The sequence below is a fragment of the Rousettus aegyptiacus genome, unplaced genomic scaffold, assembly GCF_014176215.1.
Source record: "Rousettus aegyptiacus isolate mRouAeg1 unplaced genomic scaffold, mRouAeg1.p scaffold_m13_p_10, whole genome shotgun sequence".
Taxonomy (NCBI): domain Eukaryota; kingdom Metazoa; phylum Chordata; class Mammalia; order Chiroptera; family Pteropodidae; genus Rousettus; species Rousettus aegyptiacus.
Window position 1 is genome coordinate 1015404 of NW_023416285.1, and position 22562 is coordinate 1037965.

Sequence of the window (22562 nt, forward strand, 5' to 3'; positions counted from 1 at the left end):
CTGAGGGCCAGCGGCCCCCTCCATCCCCTGGGGCCCAGCTCGGGCCCACAGCTGCTCTAGGGCCCCTCACGGTCCTGGGGGTCCCCGGAGGCCAGGGCAGTATAAGGCGGGAGTAGGCAGGACTCGCTCCCGTGGACTGTGGGACCGCGGGGCTCACCCAACACCCCTCTCTCAGTCCTGCTGTCTGGGCTTCTCGGGCCTGGGTGAGCTGCCCAGGAAGCTTTCCGGGCCCTCCAGGCCATGCCCGGGCGGCCTTCGCTTGGCTCTGGCTGCCACACTTGGTCCTAGGGTAGAAGCCTCCTCGTCTAGGGCTGGATGTTCTGAGGGCCCAAGTCCAGGAGACCTAGCCCAGCTCCCCACCCCTGGGTCTCAGCCGTCCGGCCACTTCTGCACCAGAGGGCAGCAGGTCGGGCTCCCGGCTCCGGCGAGTGGCCTGAGTTACCTCGTTCAGAGGTTGCAGAAGCCTCTCAGACTGCAGGGCCCTGAGTGATGATGGCGGTGTGACAGTGAGGTCAGAGCGGTGACTGTGGCTAAGCTCTGTTACTGCCTCTGACGGAGCCGGTCCCAGCCCTGGGGGCCCTGGCCCTGCCCCACCTGCCCATCCTCCCTGCGAGATGTCCCCCAAAAAATCAAGTATGCCCATGCCCCTCCTTGCTCAGAACTCTCACGGCCCCTCAGTGCACTCGGGAAGAAGCCTGGGGTCCCAGCCCGTTCCCCATCTGCACTCCCACCCCCAGGAGCACCCCATTTCTCAAACTCAGGGCTGTTCCGTGCACTCTGGCACCCCATTCTCCACATACCATGCGTATGCAGCGAGGCCCCCAGCTCGCCTGCTACAGCAGCCCCAGACCTGCAGGCCCGCCAGGGGGGTGTGGACGCCCACCCCAGCTCGGCGCGGGCTCCAGCCCCGGGGCCACCGCGGTTCACGAGTGCACGAGCACAGCAGGGGACCCGTCACAGTCAGAGGCAGGAGTGGCTCTGAGAGGCTCGCTGACCCCCCTACAAAGGGCCTCCAGGCTCTGCTCTGAGAATGTGAGGGAGGGCGCTGGGGCACCGCTGAATGGGGAGGCTGCCTGGAGGAGGCGGCTGTGGGCAGGCCTGGCGGGACACAAGCATCTCCAGGACTGCGGGTTGTGGGGATGCATAGTGTGGGCGTTTGGGGTCCTGCCCTAGCTGCCGCAGCAGAGTCCAGAGAATGGGCGGAGTCAGGAATGGCCAGGAAGCCGCCCCCGCAGCTGGTGGGCCAGCGTGTTCCGACCAGGACCCTCTTGGCCCCTCCAGGATCCTCTGGGTCGTGGTCTGCTCTACCTGTGGTCCTCACTGGCCAGGACCCTCTCTGTACCTTCCCCGCCTGCAGGACCAGAGTGGCTGAGGCTGCGCTGGGGGCCTTCTGGACCTGGGGTGTCGACTTACAGCAGGAAGAGCCCTGCAGGCAGCACTCTGGTCGCCCCTACCTCCTGGCAGCCCCGTCTCTCCGGCAGAGGCAGCAGTGGGGTGAGCGCCCCCTGGTGGCCACTAGGGCTACAGCAGGAACCTGGAGAGAGCCCAGCCTCGGGCCAGTTGGGCTCCGGATGCTATTGTCCTACGGCTTTTGTCAGCAACCATGACACTAACAGGTCTTCTCCTTTCACGCGTCCCCTGCCCGAGGGCACACAGCTAGCTGGTGTGGGGGCGCTGCCTGCCTGGGTTTCCAGGGGAGGTAGGCCAGGCAGCAGGGCGCCTCCAGAGGCCGGGGTGCATGGGGGCGTGTGGGGGGCCTCTAGACTGAGCTAAGCCTGCAGTGGGCAAGACCAGTGCCACCTCCTCGAGGCTGGGCACGGTGGCTCTCCCTGGCCCCAGGCCTCCTGAGCCCCTCTGGATGGAACAGTCTGGGTGCTCCACCCCAGGCCCTCGGTCCTTTGGTGACCAGCCCCCTGGGGGGCTGCCGGCTACACCTGTGGGGGCCCCTACCTGCTACTGGACGCTTGGCCTGTGCATAGCCCTGGGGGCTGAGGTGCGCGGTTCCCACGCGGGTGCCCAGCTCCCGGCGGCCCCCAGGCCCCCTCCAGGCGCTGACGACTGCCGGACACCCACAGCACACCGTCTGCAGAGCCGCCTCCCCAGAAGGCTTCCGGCACGGCGGCGGGGTCAGAGCTTCCAGCGCGCCTCTCCGCACAGGGCACCGTTTCTTGCGTTACCCTTTTGTGTGACCCCCTAAAGGCCCAGGACTTGGCTGTGCCACCTACTGCCGTCTGTGAGTCTCAGTTTCCCCATCTGGGACACGGGGGTCCTGCTCCCTCGAGGAATCGTCGTGCAGAGCAGCAGGGACAGCGCTCAGACGACAGTAGTGGGAAGATGACAATGGAGACAAAGGGGAAACTGAGGCTCAGGAAGGCCAACCTGCTCCAGGCCCACGGCTGGCTTGCCAGGGAGCTCTCGGCACCACTCCCAGTCCTGAGCCCCTTCTAGATCCTTCCTGAGCAGGAAACTGGGGAAAGGACCCATGACAGGCCCTGGCTCTGCCCTCGGGGTGCGGGCAACCTCATAGAAGGACAGAGTGACCCCACGTCCCCAGTGGGCGGGCGGTGGGGCACTGGAGCCTGGCAGGGAGGGAGGGGGATGGGCGGCCCCTCTCCTGGGGGCTGGTGGGGCGACCAGGCCTGCCCTTCGCTTCCCGGACAGAGAAGAATGCTCACTTAGGAAATGAGAGTCTGCAATCCATAAACGGATTTATGGAAGTGGTTTCAACTTACAGCATTTAGAAAATAAAAATAATCTCGATCCATAACATTCACTCTGTTATATACTCTCCCCGCCTCAGAAACCACTTTTGTGCATATGTTTTCCACCGTTAAATAGTAACCGGGTTTTATCCTATAAAAGAAGCCGTAGGTGTGTCATCTCTCTAAAAATAAAGCTGCAATAGTCATTGCAATGTGAAGCCTGAGATTTAAGCCTGAGGAGGTGTCCGTGCCGGGGCCGGGCCACTCAGGGGTCTGAGGAGGTGGGCTGAGGTCCCAGGGGTACAGAGGGGAGGGGGCAGGGGCAGCCGAGTAGGTGACATCGGTGGCCCTCAGCCGCCCCAAGACCTAGAGATCTCTGCCCGTGGGTCCTCACGCTGCTCCCTCCCCATCAGCAGGAAGACAGGGTGGGCAGATGAGGCCGGGGCGCTATTTCCCTGGAGGCCCCCAGGAGTGAGGAGATGTGGGCTGACCAGCGGGGTCCTGGGGGGTGGGTGGGGGTGCTGGGGGATGAGTGGGCGCTCTGGGCTCAGGCCCGGGGCACAGACAGCCTGTCTTTCTTGCTTGGCAAGCGCACAGCAACCCTATAGAGCCCCAAGGCCTGGCCCCTCTCCCGAAGGTGCCCCCACCTGCCCCGTTCAGCCCGGTGCCGCGCCGAGGCTGCCTGGGCTCAGACCCGCAGTGCATTTCCAGACAGCAGAGCGCCGGGCAGGCCTCCGGCGTGGCTGCAGCTCAGCAGGGCAGGGGACAGCAGGAGGAGAGCCCGCCCTGCCGCTGGTGCCCCGGGCACCCTCGCTGGCCGGAGCTGACCTTCTGCTGCCCCCTGTCGCTAGCCTGGGGTGCCCACGGGCGGCAAGGCAAGCATGGCTGGACAGAGGCGCTGGGTGTTCTGGAAGGCTCCGTGCCAGCGGCTTGATGAAATGTGGTGAGACCCCGCCGGACACCAGCGCAGGGGTAAAGGGGGCGGGAGGCAGGCCCGGGCGCCTTCCGGGTGTCCTCTCCGGCCCCGGGGTGTCAGACGCCCGCCTTGTCGCTGTAGAAGGGCGTGACGTGGAACACGTAGCAGTGCGTGCACACCCGCACGGGCTTCACCTGCCCGTAGCGGGGCAGCGGGGCCGAGTGCGAGGAGCAGCGCGAGCAGAAGATCTGGAAGGCGCGGCGGGACAATCAGGGCGGTGACTGCCGGCAGCCTCCCGCGCCGGCCCCCTGACCCGGCCGGCCGTGTGGGGAGCACACCGTCAGGGCCCTGGGCCTCCAGCCTACCGCACGGCCCCCGACCCACACCAGGCAGGGCACTGGCGGGCAGGGGTCTGCAGGCCCTTAAGTGAGGCCGGAACCTTCGGGAAAACCTGGGACGGGTTGTGGCCCCAGGAGGCCAAGCTCAGGGAGGGCTCCTGGCCCCACAGCGGGGGCTGCCGCGGGCCCCGCCCAGTCCAATCCCAGACCCGCCCCCGCCCGAGGCCACGCCCCACCAGGTGACGCGGTTCCCAGCAGGGCTGGGGCTCAGGGCTCTGCACAAGCGCCCCAGAGCCCTTGCCAGCCTCCCGGGCATGGCCCCTGACCCCTGACCCCTGACCCCTGACCCATGACCCTGTGCTGCGCCGGGCGGGGCCCACCCACCTTCCCGCAGCTGCGACAGTGGTGCTTCCTGCGGATGACGGTGAAGGGCGCTTTGCAGGCGGTGCAGAAGCCGCAGGCCTCGTCCGGCACCCACTCGGGCGGGTCTGTGACCATGAGGATGGGGGACACGTCAGCCCGAGGGACCACACAGCAGCTCCAGTGGGGTCCGCTGGGCTGGACTGGGGCTGGAGGCCCGAGACGCGCGGGAGCCGCCGGCCAGCCGGCCGCCCGCCTCGCGTCCGGCCCTGCCCTGCGCGCATCACTGGTTTGGGCGGAGCGCCGGCATCCCACGGCCGTCGGCCTTCGCAGCTGCGGGCAGTGCCGGTCCATCGGACCCCCGCTGCGGCCTTTCCTCACCCAGGGCTCAGGACGTGGGCCAGAGGGTCCACCTGGCGACCCTCTCCCCAGCCTCTCTCGGCCAGGCAGGTGCCGGCAAGGCCCTTGGGCAAAGTGGTGGTGGTGGGGGGGGGGCTGAGAAATAAAGAAATCAATGCCCTCCGCCGCCCCTCTCCACCGACTCCCAGGCCAGTGTCAGCCCCCCCCCCCCGCGCCTACCCGTGTTGTCCTTCACCCTCTGCAGTTCTCAGGTTGGGGGGGGGGGAGCAGGTAGACCAAGGGCAGCCGCCTGCCCCTGCCCCTTGCCGACACCTGTGCAGCCCAGCCCCGGGCCACCTCCTCCCACAGGCTCGTGGGCTGCTCTCTCATCTCCAGTGGCTCCTGGTGGGAGCCCCCGGGGAGGTCTGCCCTGGGATTCGGGGGGTGGGAGGAATGTCGGAACAGGGAGAAGCCGCTCGCAGGGCAAGGTGGCACTTCCCTCCCATCCTGGGCCCCAGGGGGCCACCGTGCACCAGGCCCAAGGCCGGCACTGATACCCGGGGGTAGTCACGTCATACAGCCCCCTCGGGCCAGAGACTGCGCAGAGGTCCTGGCCACCCTCCACGGCCCCAGACCTCACCCAAGTGCCTCCAGGAAGAACTGGGCACGGCCACCCGACCACTGGAGATCAGGGTGTCCTGCCTCTTCTCCCCCCCTCCGACCTGCCTCCCAGGGATCCTGTCAGCTCACACCACTGGGGGTCATTTCTCATGCTTGCCCCCAAATCCTTGGCTGGCCCCAGCGAAACCCTGGATGGCTCATGTCAGCCCCTAGGGGCACACTGGGCTGGGGGCTCCAGCTGAGCAGACAAGTGTGGACACCGCCTAGGGAGGACTGCAAGGGTCCTGGGCCTGAACCCCCTCTGACCGGGCCAGGTCCTACGGGGGGGCCGAGGGGGCAACGCCCAGGCCACTCCACCCTCACTGCTCATCCCGCCCCCTCCTCCACGAGCACAGGGCCCCAAGATCCTGTGACAGGCATTTTACATCATCGTGCCCGATCGTCACAGAAAGGTGGATGAGCCGGGGCTTAGCGAGGGGCGGCCTGTGCTGCTCCGGACCCCCTTCCCAGCCCGCGCCTCTGCTGCCCCTGGGGTCTACGCCAAAGGGGGCCTGGTGTGCACCTGGTCACCGGGCAGCACAGAGCAAGGCCCTGAGCCAGGCACGCCGGGAGTGGTGTGACCTCTGGCCTGGTGCAGGGTCAACTTCAGCCTCCTTCTTAGCTCTGGTAATATTCAGCACCTGCTCAGGCCCACCTACCGTCACCATCCTGGACTAGTCTCTGGCCTCCTGCCCTCCCCACAGAGGTGCTGCCAGCGCCCCACACCTGGACACTCCTTCCAGACCACCAGGCCCCCTGCCTCCAGCCGGCCAACCGCCAAGCTAGTGGAGGGCAAGGGGCGGGCTCCCCACAGGACCAGAGTGTACCCGCTGCTGCCCGTGCTCTCGTGACTCCCGCAGGCAGTTCCTGATGCTGCCAGGGAGGCCTTTCCTGGGGTGCCTGCGAAGGCTGGGGGGTCAGATGCCCCAGGACCGGCCACCTCCAGCACAGCATGGGACCCTGGCACCTCCTTGCCCCTCATGCCCCGTGTGGCCTCGGACCAAGAGAAGCTCAGTAACTGGCCTGAGGTTGCACAGTGGTGGCCAAGGGGCCTGCACAGGTGCCTGGCCTGAGAGCCGAGGAGGAGACCGGGGTGGGAAGCTAGACACCGCGCGGCCGCTGGGGAGGGCCCCCAGCTGGAGGGGCGCGGTGTTCACGAGGCCGCTGGTCTGGGGCAGACGGGACGTCGAGTCAGGGCCCCTGCTCCGCTCTGCACTCAGAGCCTCGGCCCCGGCCCAGAGCTCCACACCCACCTTCCAGGTCCCCATCTCGGGTCTTGGCTGCAAGTTCGGAGGACGATAGGGTCTCCTGGCACAGCGCACAGTCCTCCAGGGCCGCGCTCCGCAGGGTCTGGGTGACTGGAAGAGAAGGGGTGACCGCCGGGGCCCACGCACCGCCACCCGTCTGGGGCAGGTGCGCCTGGGTGCTGCCAGCAGGGCCTAGCGCCCCTAAACCCAGCCAACACACCGCAGCACTTGAAGCGAGTCACTGCGGCCCCGGCCGCTGCCCAGCAGGCTGGTGCTGGCGAGGCAGGGGCCCTGCCCCGAGCATCCGGGGGCTGCCCCACCACGGGCTCCCAGTCCCGGGGCCTCCGCTGTCTGCCTGGTCAGGCCCCCGGACTGCGAGCCCTGGGACAGGCGAGGGCCAGTTGTGGATGAGGCCAACGGGCCACCATCCGTGCTGGCAGAGCCTGTCCCTGTCACGTGCCTTTGCTAAGCTGGGACGTTCCAGAAGGCCACCCCACCCAGGACTTCCTGGCCGAAGGGTAGTGCGGCCTGGGGGTGTGGACACCAGGGGGCAGAACTGAATGGACACGCGGGACAGACGGCTCCGCCCCCTGCTGGTGGGGCCACAGCCCCGCCTGACACACACCTTGAGTGGAAGTCTGTGGCAAGGGGCAGCTTGCCCAGAGCAGGGACCCCACTGCAGGACCCACCCCAAGTCCTTCCAAGGAGCCAGTGGCAAGCTCTGTGCCCTACTGTCTCCGCCCTGACACCTGCTCCCTCACCAAGTAACTGTTATGTGTTGTGCACATGTGTGCATATGTGTGAGTGTACGTGAGTGTGTACCTGTGCGAGTGTGCACATGTGTGTGTATGTGTGAATGTGTGTGAGTATGCATGTGTGTGGGACACGTGCGTGTACTTGAGTGCATGAGTGTGTGCAGGTGCATGAGTGTGCGTGCGTCAGGGTACTTGAGTGTGTGTGCACAAGTGAGTTTGCATGAGTGCATGCGCATGTGAGTGCTTAAGCATGTGAGTGTGCATGAGTGTGAGTATGTGTGAGGGCATGAGTGTGCACATGCGTGTGAGTGTGCGTGTGTGAGAGTGCTTGAGTGAGTTGAGTGTGGATGAGTGTGTGCACATGTGAGTGCTTAAGGGTGTTAGTGTGCATGAGTGTGTGTGTGCATGAGTGTGAGTGTGTGTGCACATGCACGACAGCTGCTGAGCCCGTCCCAAGCTGGCACTCACCCTTCTTCAACTTTTCCTTGTCGTCCGTTTCTGGCTTGGTGGCCATGACCTCAAAGAGGGTCTTGAGAATACTCCTCAGGTCGCTGGCATAGTTGGTCTGCAGCTGGTCAGCCACACCTGGAGGCGGGGACAGGGGAGGGTGGGTGTGTTGGCCAGTTCAGGGGCTGGAGCTGCCAGGCGGTGAGACCCGGCCCGAGCTCACAGTCCGAGACCACGTGTCCGCGGACGGGTCAGGGCGAGAGGAGGCTGCCAACCCTGGGCGACGACCCTTTGGCAGAAGTGACCCTGGGAGTCGGAGACGGCCAGGGGCGGGGGGAGCGCCCGAGGCAGCCCCGGCACAGGGGACGGCCGTTTTCACCCACGCGTCTTGACCTTAGGGTCCCAGCCGCTCGCTGAGGGGCGATCCCAGAGCCCCATGGCAGCACCTTCCACCATCACTGGGGCACCCAGATGTGCCCCCCACCCACAGACGCGACGCTGCTACCCCAAGTAACTCCACGTCGGGCCCACAGCAGGGGTCCCAGGCGGCCTGGGGGCTGAGGGCAGACCCCGCCGGGCGGTGGTGCCAGCGCCTCCACCGGCTGCCAGCGCGTCCCGGCAGGAAATACTCTCCTCACCTCCACCTGCAGAGGTCCTCCCGCCCCGTTCCCCGAAATTATGTCGACTCTGCCTTTCTCAGTGGAAAGAAATGGCAGCTCGAGACAGGGGCGACCCGGCTGCCACTTAGAGCAAAGCCAGGGAGAAATCCACACCAAAATCCAGACACACGCCCTGCGACCCCTCCCAGCAACGAGCAGGCAGCCCAGGCTTCCGGAAGGTTCCTTGTGTGCCAGCGACTGTACTGAACACCTGCGAGGCACCATGTTCCCTCACCCTCGAAACCGACCAAATGGACCCTTCTGGAAGGTGAGCGAACTGAGGCCCAGAGCCACTGCGGCCCTCCTGGCCCCGCCTGGCCCGGCCTGGGCTGTTGGCAGCATGCAGTGCTCCCCCGGATGGTGACCCCAATTCCGCAGAGACACCAGTCCACAGGCTGCCCCCGCTGCCCCTCGCTCCTGCCAGCCCTCCCGCGAGGAGGAGGCACCACCGCCAAGCACCAACTGCCCCGGAGCGGGAGGGGCGCGGGCGTCATGCTTTTCCTGCTTCTGAAACACGGGAATGCGATGCCTGTTTAAAGCACAGAACTAACGGAAAACACTGAAAAGGCACCTTTTTTTTGCTCACTCCCGTCTCTGAGTTCCTCGGGGAGAGACAAAACAGTCATCTTTTCCCTCAACCCGCTGCTGTCAACCAGCCCGAGGAAGGAAGGGAGCGGGGGCGGGGGGGGGGGGAGGCAGAATCGGCCGGACTCGGAGCAAACGCTGAAGAGCAGGACACGAGCCCTCCTGGGAGGGGGCTGGGCTCCTCCACCCGCGGCTGGGGGCCCCGGCGGAGAGTGAAGCCCTCCTCTCTCCTGGGCACACGGGCTTGGGGACGATGACGGGCTTGGGGACGATGACGTGACACAGGGCCGGGAACCCGACACCCCCAATGTCCGTGGGCACCACACGCACAGTGAGCCGCTGCCCGGCCCGGCCCGCGCGCCCACCCCGGCCCGGCCCGGCCCTGGCACCTGAGATGCACACAAACAGGCGGTGGATGAGGTCGTGGCTGCCGTGGAACCGGGACCGGACCTTCTCCCTGGCGGCCGCGGGGGCCTCAGGCGCAGGCTCATCGGCGTCGGCCCTGCACGGAGGCAAACGCGGGAGCTGGGGGGAGGCGTCCGGGCTGCGGCCCCCGCGCCTCGGGCCCCGCCGCCCCTCCTTGCGCTCGGTCGTCCTGACCTCTGCCTGTGGGGGGTCACCGCACCTGCTCGCAGCCTCTCAGTGGGCGGGAGGGTGCGCACCTTGACCACTGGAAACGGCAAACGCGGCCTTGTCTGCAGCTGTGACCGAGGTTAAGGACCTCGAGGGACCACGTGAGATTACCTGGTGGCCCTGATCCAAAGACAGGTGTCCTCGTAGGAGGTGGAAGAGGAGACACAGACGCGGGGGACGGTTAAGTGACCCGACGGAGAGACTGGAGCGGCCGCCCCCAGCCGGGGAGGGGGCGCTGCTCCCCGAGGGGCGCGGCCCTGCCCGGTCCAGATGTCCGGGCTCCGACCGGGCGGGAGTGACGTCCTGCGGTCTCAGGCACTGTCACTGAGACATGGCGCCCTGCGCCACGCTGCCCTCCCGGCTGCTCCCCGAGTCTGCCGTCAGGGGTCACCTGGCGGCCCCAGGAGCCGGCATGGTCCCGCCTGCAGTTAGGGTGCCCCTCGCCCAGCTCAGGGGAGCACGCTGTCCCCCCAGTTCCCCGATCCTCGCCTCCCACCTCCCAAGTCTGTCACCCTGTCCTACTTTCGGGGGAAGTCTCTCCATTTCTTTCTTCCAATTTTGCCTTGACATTTAAATTTCTGCTTTCAGGTTTTCGGTTCCCTGCCCTCACTGTAGCTCCGTGAGTGCGGAGTCTTTTATCCACCTGGAGACATTCGGTGTAATTTTTATCGAGTTGCGTCGGTGGCCGGCAGGGCTCTGCTTTCCCGCTCTGGCGGGAACTGGTGTCCTTGCAGGCCAGGCGGGGCTTGCCTCAGATACAGGGGGATCCTGGCTGGCTGCGTATTTCACAGGGGGCACTAAAAGGCCACTAGCCAGGGGGACGAGATGTCCAATGACTCCAGAAAGAGCATTTGGCTCCATATGAGTCCAAAATAAGCCACCTGCACCCAGAGCTGTGGCTGGCACACCCAGGACTCTGCGCAGCTGGGGACGTGGGCCTGGGCATCACCACAAAACCCCCAAGTGGCAGGAAACCAGCTGTGGCCTGGCTCTGCCAGAGGAGGTGGGCAGAGGCGGCGGTGAGCCGGCCACGCCTTCCCGGCGACGGGGTGCCGCTCATGCTGTGCGAGCCCCTTCCCACGCAGTGGGGAGACATGCAGAGCTGCCTGACGCCTGCCCAGGCGTGGCCCCTCATGGCACAAAGCCATCCGGAAGCACGAAGGCTGATCGCCCCTCTGGCTGTCCCCGCGGAGGGAGGCTGGGCCGGGAGGCACCCCGGGGCTCCCCAGGTTTCCAGCCTCGGGTCCCGTGGGGGTGCGTGAATGTGTGATACCGGCACACCCCGGCATGACGATCGTTCGTTTATAAGTGTTTAATATTTCTTGGGGACAGGAGACTCGAGCCGAGGGGACTCAAGGGCCCACGGGGACCCCGATGATGAGGTATGTGCTCCTCTCCAGGGCTGCTGGGTTTCTGGGCACAAAGCCCCGACTTGCAGCCTGGGGAAGTGGGCCGGCAGTCTCCCGCCCGGAGGGGGGGTGCTGAGTGAGAAAGGGGGCAGAGACTTCGGTGTCCAGGGTGTCGACTGCCATTCCAGGGACCTGAGCAAAGCCCATCCAGGAGGTCCTCACTGAACATCGTCACTGGGGTCTGTGACTTTACATATGTGAAACCGACTGTGCCCCAGGCCACTCGATACTCAGGCTCCGACGGCAACTCGTCAACGCTACACAGAACGAAGTCGAAGGGTACGAGCGGTCACAGCAGCACCGCTCACGACGGCCAGAGGCGGGAGCATCCCCCGTGCCGCGGACAGGCGAGCAGACGAGCAACGGGGGTGCATCCACACACGCACCGACCGGCCCCAGAAGAAGGGAGATCCTGACGCCTGTTGCAACGGGGCTGCGCCGGGAGCGGCCGGCCGGAAGACAAGCACCGCGTGACCCCACTTCCCCGGGGCTCAGAAGCGACTTGTGGACCCTCGCCTGCCGTTTGTCAAAGGTGCCCAGGCAGTTCCGGGGAGGAAGAACAGTCTTTTCCAACAAGTGGCTTTTCTTGTGCAAAATGAAACACAGCTTTGATCCACACCTCACACCACAGACAAAAACTTATTCAACACGGATCTCAGACCTCAACGTAAAACCTAAAAGGCTAAAACTTTCAGAAGAAAATGGAGGAAAGACATCTTCATGACTTCGAGTTATAAAAATAATTCTTAAGAGACGATACCAAAATCACAGTGTACAAAAAAAAAAATTGATAAATTGGGCTTCATCAAAATTAGAAACTTTGGCTCCTCCAAAGATACTCTTGGAATGAGAAGACAAGCCGTGGACTGCGGAAGAGATTTGTCGCGTGTATATCTGATGAAAAGGACCTGAGTCCAGAATAAAGAAAGAACTCTCAAAACTCAGTTTGGAAACCAACAGCCCAGTAGAAGGAAAAAGCGAAAGTCTGGAAGGGTGGCTTCCCCCGAGAGCCCGGGCTGGTGCCGAGCGAGCTCACGAACCGATGGCGGGTCCTCAGGGATGCGCAGGTCAGAGCCGCGACGAGAGGCCGTTGGCGCCGTCCCGGCGGCTAACGCGAGAACACGGGACTGTGTCCCTACCACCCGGATGGTACTGCCTGTGGGGCGACGACCCTCCCGGCAAGCTCGGCCCGGCCGCAGCCCCTCGGATTCCAGGACCGTCTCCTCCTGCTCTGCGCCCCGCCCTCGCGCCCTGCCTCCGCCCCTCCAGCCCCTCCCCTCCATCCAGGTCTCAGCGAATGCCACCACCTGGGGGAGGCCCCACGCCCCGCCCGCTCGCCCCACCTCGCGGTGCTGGGTGAGTGGGTGAGGGTGGGCAGGCGGGAGGGAGCCGGCGAGGCAGTGTGGCTGACGATGGGGACAGACGGTAGAGGTGGGGAGCTGTCTGCTGTCAGGCCATGGGGCTGGGGGGAGGGCCGAGTCAGGAACGAGGGGCCTTTAGGGCCAGTGCTGGGTGGGATCATGAGGGTCAAGGCCGAGAAGAGCAGGGCCGGAACAGAGCTGTCCAGGGTGCCAGGCTCAGCGGCCACCCAGCAGCCACTGCCACCCCTCGGCCAGGCCTTGCCTACCCAGAGCACGGCCAGCTGGGTGTGTTTTCTCCTGCGAGCCGGTAAGAAAGGCCTCAGACGCAGGTGAGGCCCCTCAGGGGCGGGCGGCACCCCTCCCAGGGCCTACTGTGTGGGGCGCTCCCTTCTGCCTTACGGGGCGATCGCTGCCCCCTCGAGGAGTCTGGCGGTGCGGGCACCAGTTACTGTGCGCGCCACAGGTTGTATGGCTGGTGTCGTCAGTGTGCTAGGCTCTCCGAGCCCCGGCCTAGCTCCCATCTGGTCCTGTCTGGCCCTGGGTCATCCGTGCGGTGCCCCTAAGCCAGAGCTGGGGTGACCCTGCCCGCATGTCAGGATGGCCATCAGCCCTCGCAGCCCGGCTCTCCCCGACGGCTGGAGACGTCTTGGAAGGCGAGGCGGCCGGGCAACTCTGACCGCGGTTGGGGGCGGGTCACTGGTCAGGGGCTGGGAGCCGGCAGCCAGGACAGCGGTTCCTGCCTCGGGTGAGGAGGACACCTGCGCCGTCACCAGGGGAGACCCGGGGGGAGCCAGGCCCAGTCTGTAAATCAAAAGACACCACGATTGAGCAAAATTGAAGGGCAAACAGCAGACTGGGAAAGGCGGCCTGGAGCACACCGCGGGTAGAAGGGACCTTTACCGGTCAGTCGGAAAAGCGTGAAAACCCATCCGGGAAGCAGGCGACGGAGGGAGGGGTCAGTCCCTCCGCAGAAGCGGAAGGCAGCACGAGGCAGGAAGAGGCACTCCCGGCGCCAAAGTCAGGGCAACTCAGTGACGGCGGCGAAGGAGCCCACACCTGCTCTCGAGCCGGGGACGCCGCGGTGCGGTCCCGGCCAGGGTGACACGCGCCGAGGAGGACACTCTGGCAGTGAGCGGCCGGGATTTCCAGACTTCGCGGCTTCGCTGTGGCCGCTCTGCTCCGAGGGGGAGATTCTCAAGAAACCGTCCGAGGGGCGGACGCGGAGTCATGAGGGAGAGTGACCACAAGGCTAATTTAACACGGAAAGAAGTATGGAAATGGGAGTGCGTAGACCCAATTAGCACACGTCCCTGCGGTAGAGTAAAACTCTGTGGAAAATCATGTTTTCAAAGAGCTTTGTGGAGAAATGATCGAAAAATAATATTTGGTGGAAAGGAACACAATAAAGCTGTTCGCAAGGTTTCGGATGGCTTTTATTTCCGTCCTTCATTCCTGTTTAGGTTTTTATACGTTTCTACGATAAACAGGAACCACGTTTAGCATTAGACAAATGAGCGAGTCGGCGTCGTTTTCTCAAGAAGGCAGAGGTAACTCTGCAAAGGACGAGGACGCTCTGGAGACGGCGGTGCCCATACCCTACGAGCGACTCTTCTGCGGGCTCTGAGAGCGTGGCAGGCCCTGGGTGAGGCGGGCAGCCCAGACAGGCTTCGACAGCATTTAAAAAGTGGTAACTTTCCCCAAAGGAGCTCATCTGTGGGCGCCGAAAAGGCAAGGAAGAAGGCCGTGGAAAGATCCCACTGCCGAGGACTATGGCGAGGGCGATGTCCCGCCGCCCTGGGCAAGCTCCACGGGGACTGCCCCGGGGAGTCCCCACGGGGGCCTCTGGCACTGGCCCCGGGGAGTCCCCAGTGGGGCTTCCGGCGGGGACCCCACGCCAGGATGAACCCCTGCAGCCTTGCGCTTCCATCGGGGGGCTCCGCTCTCCTCCGCTCTCCTCGTCCGGGAAGGCACACCCAGGTGTCCCAGGGCAGGCAGACCTGAGCACTCCTCTCACGCACCGTCTCGCAGTGTGACACAGGGGCCTGCGGCTGGTCCTGCGCCCCAGACGCGGGCGGGAGGCTCCTGGGGCTGCGCCTCTTCCCACCCGCAGGACGCACAGCACCTGCCGACGGGCGGGCCTCACGGCCAGATCGGGACGCTGGCTTGTCACATGGCGCGTGGCAGCGGCGCAGAGCCGCGGGATGGGCGAGAGCCCTGAGCCAAGGCGGACGTCGGCCTCTCTGGTCCGAGTCTGGCCATCCCGCCCCGCGCCCGGGGCCGCCTCCACGGCGAGGCCTCGCACACGCCGACACCACCGTCCCAACGCCTGGAGCCGCGCGGCTGTGTTCGGGGGACCTGCTGCCTGCGGCTGGACGAAGGGCCGGCCTCACGTCTGTCCTCACGTCTGTCCTCACGTTCCGCCGGGCTCCACGAGGTCGGGCCGCCGCCGTCTGCCACCTGGGAGGGTGTCCAAGGCCTCGCTCAGCCACCTGGGAGCCAGCGAGCGACTTGGAGGAAGGACGCGGCCCCAGCGCACTGCCCAGGGACGCGACAGGCGTCACCTGCTGACCTGGCTCCAGCCGCCGCCGCCGGAGCAGCGCTGGGCCCCGGGAGCCGCTGTCCAAGGTCCTGACTCCAACACGGCTGTCCAGATACCCTGGCCACTGCCGTATCTGCCCTTCTTAGAGCCTCTGCACTTTTTAGAAGTGCTTCCCTGGGAGACGGGACTATCCCTCGAGGCCACCGAGGGGTTCCTCGTCCCTTTCCTCAGCTTAGCTCCGGTGCTCGGGGCCTGGGGAGCTGACGGCGTGGTGTGCCGAACAGCGCCCTCGGCGGACGGGGCGGGACAGCAGGCGGGGTCACAGGCAGCACAGGTGTCCACGGCCGTCAGCGGCTCGGGCAGCGAGAGAAGCGGGTAAAATCCACGTGTCCTGTCAAACAGCTCGTGGCGGCTTCTTATCAGCCGTGGGGAAGAGCGAGTCACTCCTCGACTGATCGGGGCCCTGAGAGAGAAGACGTCCAGCAGGCTGGGGGCGCACCTGCAAATGGCACGAGGCCGCTCACCGCGGCGAAGGCCGGAACAACCCGAGGCCAGCAGCAGGGCCCGAGCACACGCCGGTCCAGGCGCACGGCAGGGTCCCGCGCATCCAAAAGCGACAGTGGGGACGTCTCTAGAAGCTGCGATGGACGGGTCTCCAGGCTAGGTCAGGGAAGCCAGGGAGACCGGACTGCTTGCAGGACGAGGCCCCTGACCGAAGAATGGGAGGAGGAAAACCACGCCCTCGGGAGCACAGCCGCCGGCACCTGGAAGCACTAAGCCACGTGACCCGGCAGCCACGGGACCAGCAGCCACGGGACCGGCAGCCACGCGACCCGGCAGCCACGGGACTGGCAGCCACGGGACCGGCAGCCATGTGACCTGGCAGCCACGTGACCCGGCAGCCACGTGATGCACAGCCACGTGACCCGGCAGCCACGCGACCGGCATCCACATGACCCGGCAGCCACGCGACCCACAGCCATGTGACCGCCAGCCACGCAACCCACAGCCACGTGACCCGGCAGCCACGCGACCCGCAGCCACGTGACTCGCAGCCACGTGACCCACAGCCACGTGGCCCGGCAGCCACACTCCCAGGCCCACGCCCGAAAGAACGAACACCGTGAAGCGCCACAGCCGCATTAGTCTCAGGAGCCGAAGGCGGAAAGAACATGCGCACGGTGGATGGATGAACCGCATGAGGCCCCGACGCCGGGCATCGTCTGGCCACAGGAAGCGAGGAAGGACGCGTGTTCGCGACACCGCGGATGAGCCGCGAAAGCACGACGCTCGGGGAAAGAAAGTCAGATGCAAAAGGCCACGAATCGTGTGACTGTTTCGACGACATGTCCAGAGTCGGCCAATCTATGGGGCCAGAAAGCAGACTAGCGGTTGCCAGAGGCTGGGGCGTGGCGGCCGACCCCGCGGAGAGAAGGCCGCGGCTGGGCGCCCGGCCGCATGGCGCCGGCGCTGTGCGTGGGAGAAGGAAGAGGCCGCACACCCGCAGGGGCCCGGCCAGCCCCCCGCACGCACCGCCAGGGCACGCGCCAGAGGGGAGGCGGCGGTGGCCACACAGCCCGGCACCCAGAGACCGCCTGCCCGCGCGTGAAGACCCCTCCTCCAGGCGAGGCTGTCGCTCCCACACTCCTGTGGCCTCCTGTCGACCACCCCCCTGTTCCTGGCTCCCACGCGTCCTGGCAGGGGACCCTCCCTGCCCCCATCCTCCCACCTCGGTGGACGCGGCCGAAGCCAGCGCGGGAGCCTTGCCAGGCAGGGTCCTGGTGAGAGGCCCCTCGCACAGCCAAGGGCGAGCCTCCGAGGGCGCAGACCCGGCGGACACCTCTCTGGTGTCGAGGACAGAGCGGGCACGTGCGGGCACTGGCTCACTGAATCTGGACGCAGGTGAGGCCGGCGTGTGGGGCGCGGGCGGGAGAGCAGCCCCGAGGCCAGGGAGACGCGTGGGCGCCTGGTCGGCCACCTCTGGGAGCCTGCCGAGGGTGGCTGCAGGCCCCAGCCATCCCGGGGCCCACGCCCACTGCCGAGGGTCGGGGCAGCTGCCTGCAGCCCCGCGCGAGCCAAACGACCATGTCGGTCAGGTGGGTGCCAGGCCCAGGCCACAGCGAGGAGTGAGGAGACCTGAGGGGCCCACTCAGCACTGCCCAGTCCACCCACCGGCCAACCACCCAGCGCCAGGCTGGGCCACCGCGGTGAACGGGGCAGCCTGAGGACCTGGCGCTGTGCCCGCGACTCCAGGAGACCAGCGGGGACATTCCTCTGCAGCCAGTGCCCGGACTGCGCCCCCTGACCCCCTGCCCACCGCCCACACACCACAGCTGAGGGGACCGTGGGCAACGCAGCCAACGCCACAGGCCCGCGGCCGCAGAGGCCCTTACCTGGGGCCCGCGGGCCGCCGGCTGTCCTCCCCGGCCTCGGGGTGCTGCCCGCCGTCCTGCCGTCCACCCTCGGGCTCCTGTGGCCGGTCTGCCCAGTCCACTGGGGGCCCTGAGGTGTTGAGGCACTTGCTGGAGGTGGGGTCTTCAGGCTCCTGCGCGGCGGGGCCGCCTTCCGAGCGCGGGGGGGCCGGGGCGCCCGTGGGCAGCTGCAGGGCCGGCCGGGCCTCCTCCGGCCTCGTGGGCCCGCCCTGGGCGCTGGCCTTGGCGGCGCCCATGTGACAGGCGCGGATGATGCCCCTGGGGTGGCCTCTGCCGGGCAGACTCTCGGCCGTGTCCTCCCGGCCGCCCCCGCAGCCCCCGCAGCACACACAGGAGTTAAGCAGGCCATTGGCGGCCACGGAGCCGAGTTCGTGGGGGCCCCCCTCCGGCCCCTCGGCTGCGGGCTCCGACGGAGAAACGCCGCTTGCGGGGGCTTCCGGGGCGGCGGGGTCCGGCGCGGTGGGCGGCTTGGGGTTGAAGATGACGGTGGCCGACAGCTTCATGCCCCCCGTCCGCTGCGCGATCACCTCGGCCACCTCGGCGGCCTCCACGGCCCCCTCCCAGCCGTCCAGGCAGCTGCAGGAGCCGGGGCCGGCGGGCGGCATCTGGCCGTCCTGCACGTTGTTGTTGTTGTGGCTCGGGTCGCCGCCTGGGGCCTCGGCCGCCGCCTCCACGTCGTCCATGAAGAACACCCTGCCCTCCTCCTCGTCGCTGCCGGGCTGCGGCCGCCCGCCGCCCGGGGACGCCCGGCCGCCGGGGCTGCCCTCGGCGTGGGGCCCGCGTGCGGGCGACTGGCCGGCGCTGGGCGGCGACAACAGGGACGACATCTCGGCCCCGGCCCTGTGCACCATGCGGCTGAGCTGCTCCAGCTCCTGCTGGTCGTACTGCAGGGAGCAGGCCAGCTCCGCCCCCGGGACCTCGGCCTTGGCGGGCAGCAGCTCCTCGGGGGGCAAGGGCGGGGCGAAGGCGGGCGCCAGGGCGGGGGGCAGCTGCGCCTCGGCCCGGATGGGGAACTCCATGTCCTGGGACACGCAGAGGCTTCGTTCCAGCGCGTGCAGCTCCTCCTCCGTCAGGGTCTGCAGCAGATCCCTGCAGGGGGCGAGACGTAAGCACGGGACGGTCCCAGCGGCCACCGGGCCTCAGCCTGGGCACACGTGGCAGCGACATGGCAAACAGAGGTGCCGGCCCAGCGGTCCCCGAGCCCGGGACCGGACGGTGGCCTTGCAGGACGGTGGCCCCGAGGGACGGTGGACAGCGGTCCCCGAGCCCGGGACCGGACGGTGGTCTTGCAGGACGGTGGCCCTGAGGGATGGTGGACAGCGGTCCCCGAGCCCGGGACCGGACGGTGGTCTTGCAGGACAGTGGCCCTGAGGGACGGCGGACAGCAGCCCCTGTGGCCAGGACCGGACAGTGGCCAGGACGGCGGACAGCGGTTCCAGGCCGTTTCCTTGAATAGGAGGTTCTAAAAATTCTTGCTGCAAACACAAAGCCCTGGTCCTCAGGAGGTGACGACCGCGTCACTGAAGCACTCAGGGGTGAGCAGGGCATGTTTGCTGCATGTTGACCTTCTTCCTTCCATTCAGCAATGGCCACTGAACGCTGTCACAGTCCGTGCCCCGGGGGGGGGATGCTGGAGGAGGCAGACAACACACAGGCATCCACGCGGGTGGCAACTGAGTGACAGTAATGACAGCTGCAATGTGAGAGAAGGCCCTCGGGAGCAGGGCTCGCCAGGGTGCCCGGCTTAGTCTGGGGAGACTTCCTGGAGGAAGGGGCATTAAAGCAGAGACTGGAAGGTCGGGTGTCCAGGGGCCACGATGCCTGGGATGAGCCTGCGGCAGGTGCTCGCTGCTGGGCAAAGCTTGGGCCAGCCTAGGGTCCGAGTCCCAAGTGAAACACCCCGGTGGGGGTGGAGGCCATGCAAACAGCACCCAGGTGGGGGGTGCCCAGCAGCCGGCCCCCAGGCACCCAGGGGCGCCTCTCCAGGCCCTCCCAGCGTCGGCGCCATCCTGGCTTCTGGAGACAGGGCGGCCTCGCCTACGCTCGTTCCCTTGCGGTCTGCACACCGTGGCAGGCTGGATAAAACACGGGCACCCAGTTAGACGAGAACTTAAACTAAGCGAGGCGCTTAGTGTGGGTGGTTTTGAGGGAGAATGCCTCGTCTGACCGCACTTCACAGGCCGGCACTTGCACACACGGGGCTAGCGCCTCCACCAGCGGCAAGAACGCAACTCGCTTGGTTTCGACACTCACGTTACCGAGGGGGTCTGGACCCGAACCCGCGGCAGCCCCGGGGCGTGCCTGTGCGTCCTCCGGGGGCAGCTGGGACGGGACTCTAGTGAGGCCGTTGCTGCGTATCGGCAGCTTGAATGAGACTGAGCGTCCTGCCGGTTTCCTTGGGCTGGGTCTGGGCCCGACTCGGTCGGCCCGGCATTGCCGTGGAGTGCTCAGTCCCGTGGCTGCAGCCTCCTTCCCGCGCCCCTGCGCATCTGCTCTGCACCCGACGGGCCCTGGCTGCTGTGACCCGCCACCCCCCACACCTCCCAGGGGACCGTGTGCGCCACCGGGTGCTGGTGGCAAATGCGGAGCGCTGGCGCCCCCGTCCCCAGCCCGGCGGAGCCCCCACCCTCAGAACACGAGGCGTTTTCATCGCGCGCCTCCTGGGGAGTGTGTGACGTGTGTCCTGCGGTTTCGAACAGCTTCGGCCTGAGGGCCCGCGAACTCGCGCACCTCTGAACGGCTTGTAGAACCCTCCCTGAGCCGTGCCTGTTTTGATCAGGTTGTCGGTCTTTCTCGGTCTTTCTCTTACGGAGAGGGGTCTTTGCATATCGCGGATCGCATTTCCTTGCGGGATGCATCCTGCAGCTCTGTGGCTCGCCTTGCCATTCTCTCAACGGCGTCTTTTGAGGAACCAGTTGTAACGCTCGACCAAGTGCCGTCTACCGTATTTTTCTCCCCGCGGTTAGTCTTCGGTGTCCTGTTGAAGAAAGCTTTACCTCCTCCAAGGTGCTGACTTTGTCCCCTGAAGCCTTTGTCGTTTTGCTTTTCACGTTTGTCCCTGCGACCTGAATGGAACTAATCTGTGTGATCGTGGTACGAATCCAGACACGTTTTTCTCATATGGTTTTTATCGACTCAGCCCATTTATCAGAAAAAACAAAAACAAAAACAAAAAACAAAAAAACGAGCATTCCCACCGTCCTGCAATGTCACCTTCGTCATAAGTCAGGGAAGCGTGTGTGCGCTGATCTGTTTCTAGACCCTTCTGTTGAGAGGCCATAAGCCCGCCCTTGCACGACACCTCCACCAGCATTTCTGTGGCTTCGCAAGAGGTGGGCCCTGGCGCTGTTCATGTTCGTGACATGCACACGTGTCCACCAGCCCAGTCACACCAGCATCACCCGCGGAAACTGCTGGAAGCCCCCCAACGGCAGCACGGATAAGCGAGAGCCCACTTTGTTCTTTCTCTTCAGCGATCTCCTTCTTCTCGGCTGTTCTAGGCCCCTGGATTTCTATGTGAATTTTAGAATTCATTTGTCAATTTCTGCCAAAAAGAAAGGAAGGGAAAAAGGAAGGGAGGAAGGGAGGAAGGAAGGAAGGAAGGAAAGTTCCTCCTGGCACTCTGATTGAGATTGCGTTGGATTCACGGATTCATTTGAGAAAGGCCAGGATCATCTCAGAACTGTGTTCTACCCCGAGGGTGGAGTGGCTCGCTATCTACTTAGGTCAACGTTCAGTGGAGGTCTCAGACGGCTTCAGCTTCATGCCTAAGCAGCTGACTTTTACGGACACTCTTTGGTCCTTTGCCCAGAGAACTCCGATCAGCTCACCTTCGTGTGCAGGTTGCCGATGGCGAATTCCTTCGGCTTTGTGTTTCTGAATAGTTCATTATTTCGCCTTCATTTTGGATGTTTTTGCTGCGCATGAAACTCTGGTTGGCCGTGCTTTCCTTTCAGCACTTGAAACACGTGTCATTTCATTGCCTCTGGCTTCCATTGAGTTGGTTCATCTTTGAGAAGACAGCTGTCAATCTTCCGTCCTTTTCAAACTAGCCTGTCCTTTTTCTCTGGCTGCGTGTAAGGGTTTTTTTTCTTCGTTTTCAGCAATTTCACTTGGACATATCCAAGTATGTTTTGTGTTCCTCTAGCCTCTAGTTTCCTTGAGCCTCAATCTGCGGACAGAGATTTTTCTTCAGTATTCGAAAATCCTTGGCCATTATTTCTTTGAATGTTGCTTCTATCCATTTTCTGTATTTCTTCCGATTCCAACCATGGTGTCAGACTTTTGAGTAGGACACATGTCTCGTACACGCTGGACTGTCCCCTGGCTCACGTCCCCAGAGCCGGCCCTTCTCGCCAGTCTGCTCCAAGCACCTGTGCCTCCCTGCCCAGCCCCCACTACATCCACCGTCTGTCATTTACCACCTCATCTCCCGGTAGGACGCCCAGCGTTGGGCACCAGGAGAGTAGCCAGCAGCCACTGACCAGCTGGAGCACAGACTGGACCGAGCACTCCCCGCCACAAGACGCCAGGCTCACCCACCACGCCCCCTGACTCTCCAGGACCTCGGTGCTCGGGCATGTCACTGTCTGAGCTCCCAGTACCCGTGGCTCCTCATGGGGCTCCGTGCTTGCCGGGCTCCCCAAAAGGACCGGCAGCAGCACAGAGGGCACACCTGGCTGCCGTGCCTACGGCCACCCTGTGCTGGGCCATCCCCCAGACCCAGGAAGGGCGCCACAGGCGTCCGTAGTACCAGCACTGGACCAGCAGCCAGGAAGGTGGCTTCCTGCAGACTGACCATGGCAGGGAACCACGGCGCCCAAGGCCACAGCCCAGCGAGGCCATCAGAGGACGCAAGGCCCCGGCATCCTCCTGCCCATCTGTCTGGGCCGACAGCGTGGAGAGGTGACCAGTGAGGGCTCCGCACGTTAAAGCGAGGGTTTAGGGGAAGCTCAAGTCCAGGGATGCGGGAGGACCTGCTGCCACAGGCCCAGGGCACCCTCAGGGCAGAGCATGTCACCCAGGCCAGCTGTCACCAAGCCCACAGAACAGCACGGACAGGGCTGAAGGCATCAATGCCACCTAGGCCAGTCACCCAGGGACCATCGGGCGGGGGTAGGACAAGCCACAGCATGGGGGTGGCACTGGGCACTCAGAACTGAGCATGTGACCCCCTAAAC

At 65.3% G+C, this 22562-nt stretch overlaps 1 protein-coding gene across 1 annotated transcript in view; it reads right to left on the reverse strand.

Annotated features, from left to right (window-relative positions):
- Nucleotides 1-2683: 2683 nt before the first annotated feature.
- The window catches only part of ZFYVE28 (zinc finger FYVE-type containing 28), a 53050-nt gene continuing 33171 nt past the window's right edge, over nt 2684-22562 (reverse strand). Inside the window, exons 8-13 of the mRNA XM_016159192.2 lie at nt 17344-18471; nt 9398-9510; nt 7786-7902; nt 6569-6673; nt 4341-4444; nt 2684-3866 (exon numbers count right to left, since the gene is read on the reverse strand). Coding sequence (XP_016014678.2) covers nt 3735-3866; nt 4341-4444; nt 6569-6673; nt 7786-7902; nt 9398-9510; nt 17344-18471 — 1699 coding nt within the window. The 3' untranslated portion in view covers nt 2684-3734. The remainder of the gene's footprint in view (nt 3867-4340; nt 4445-6568; nt 6674-7785; nt 7903-9397; nt 9511-17343; nt 18472-22562) is intronic.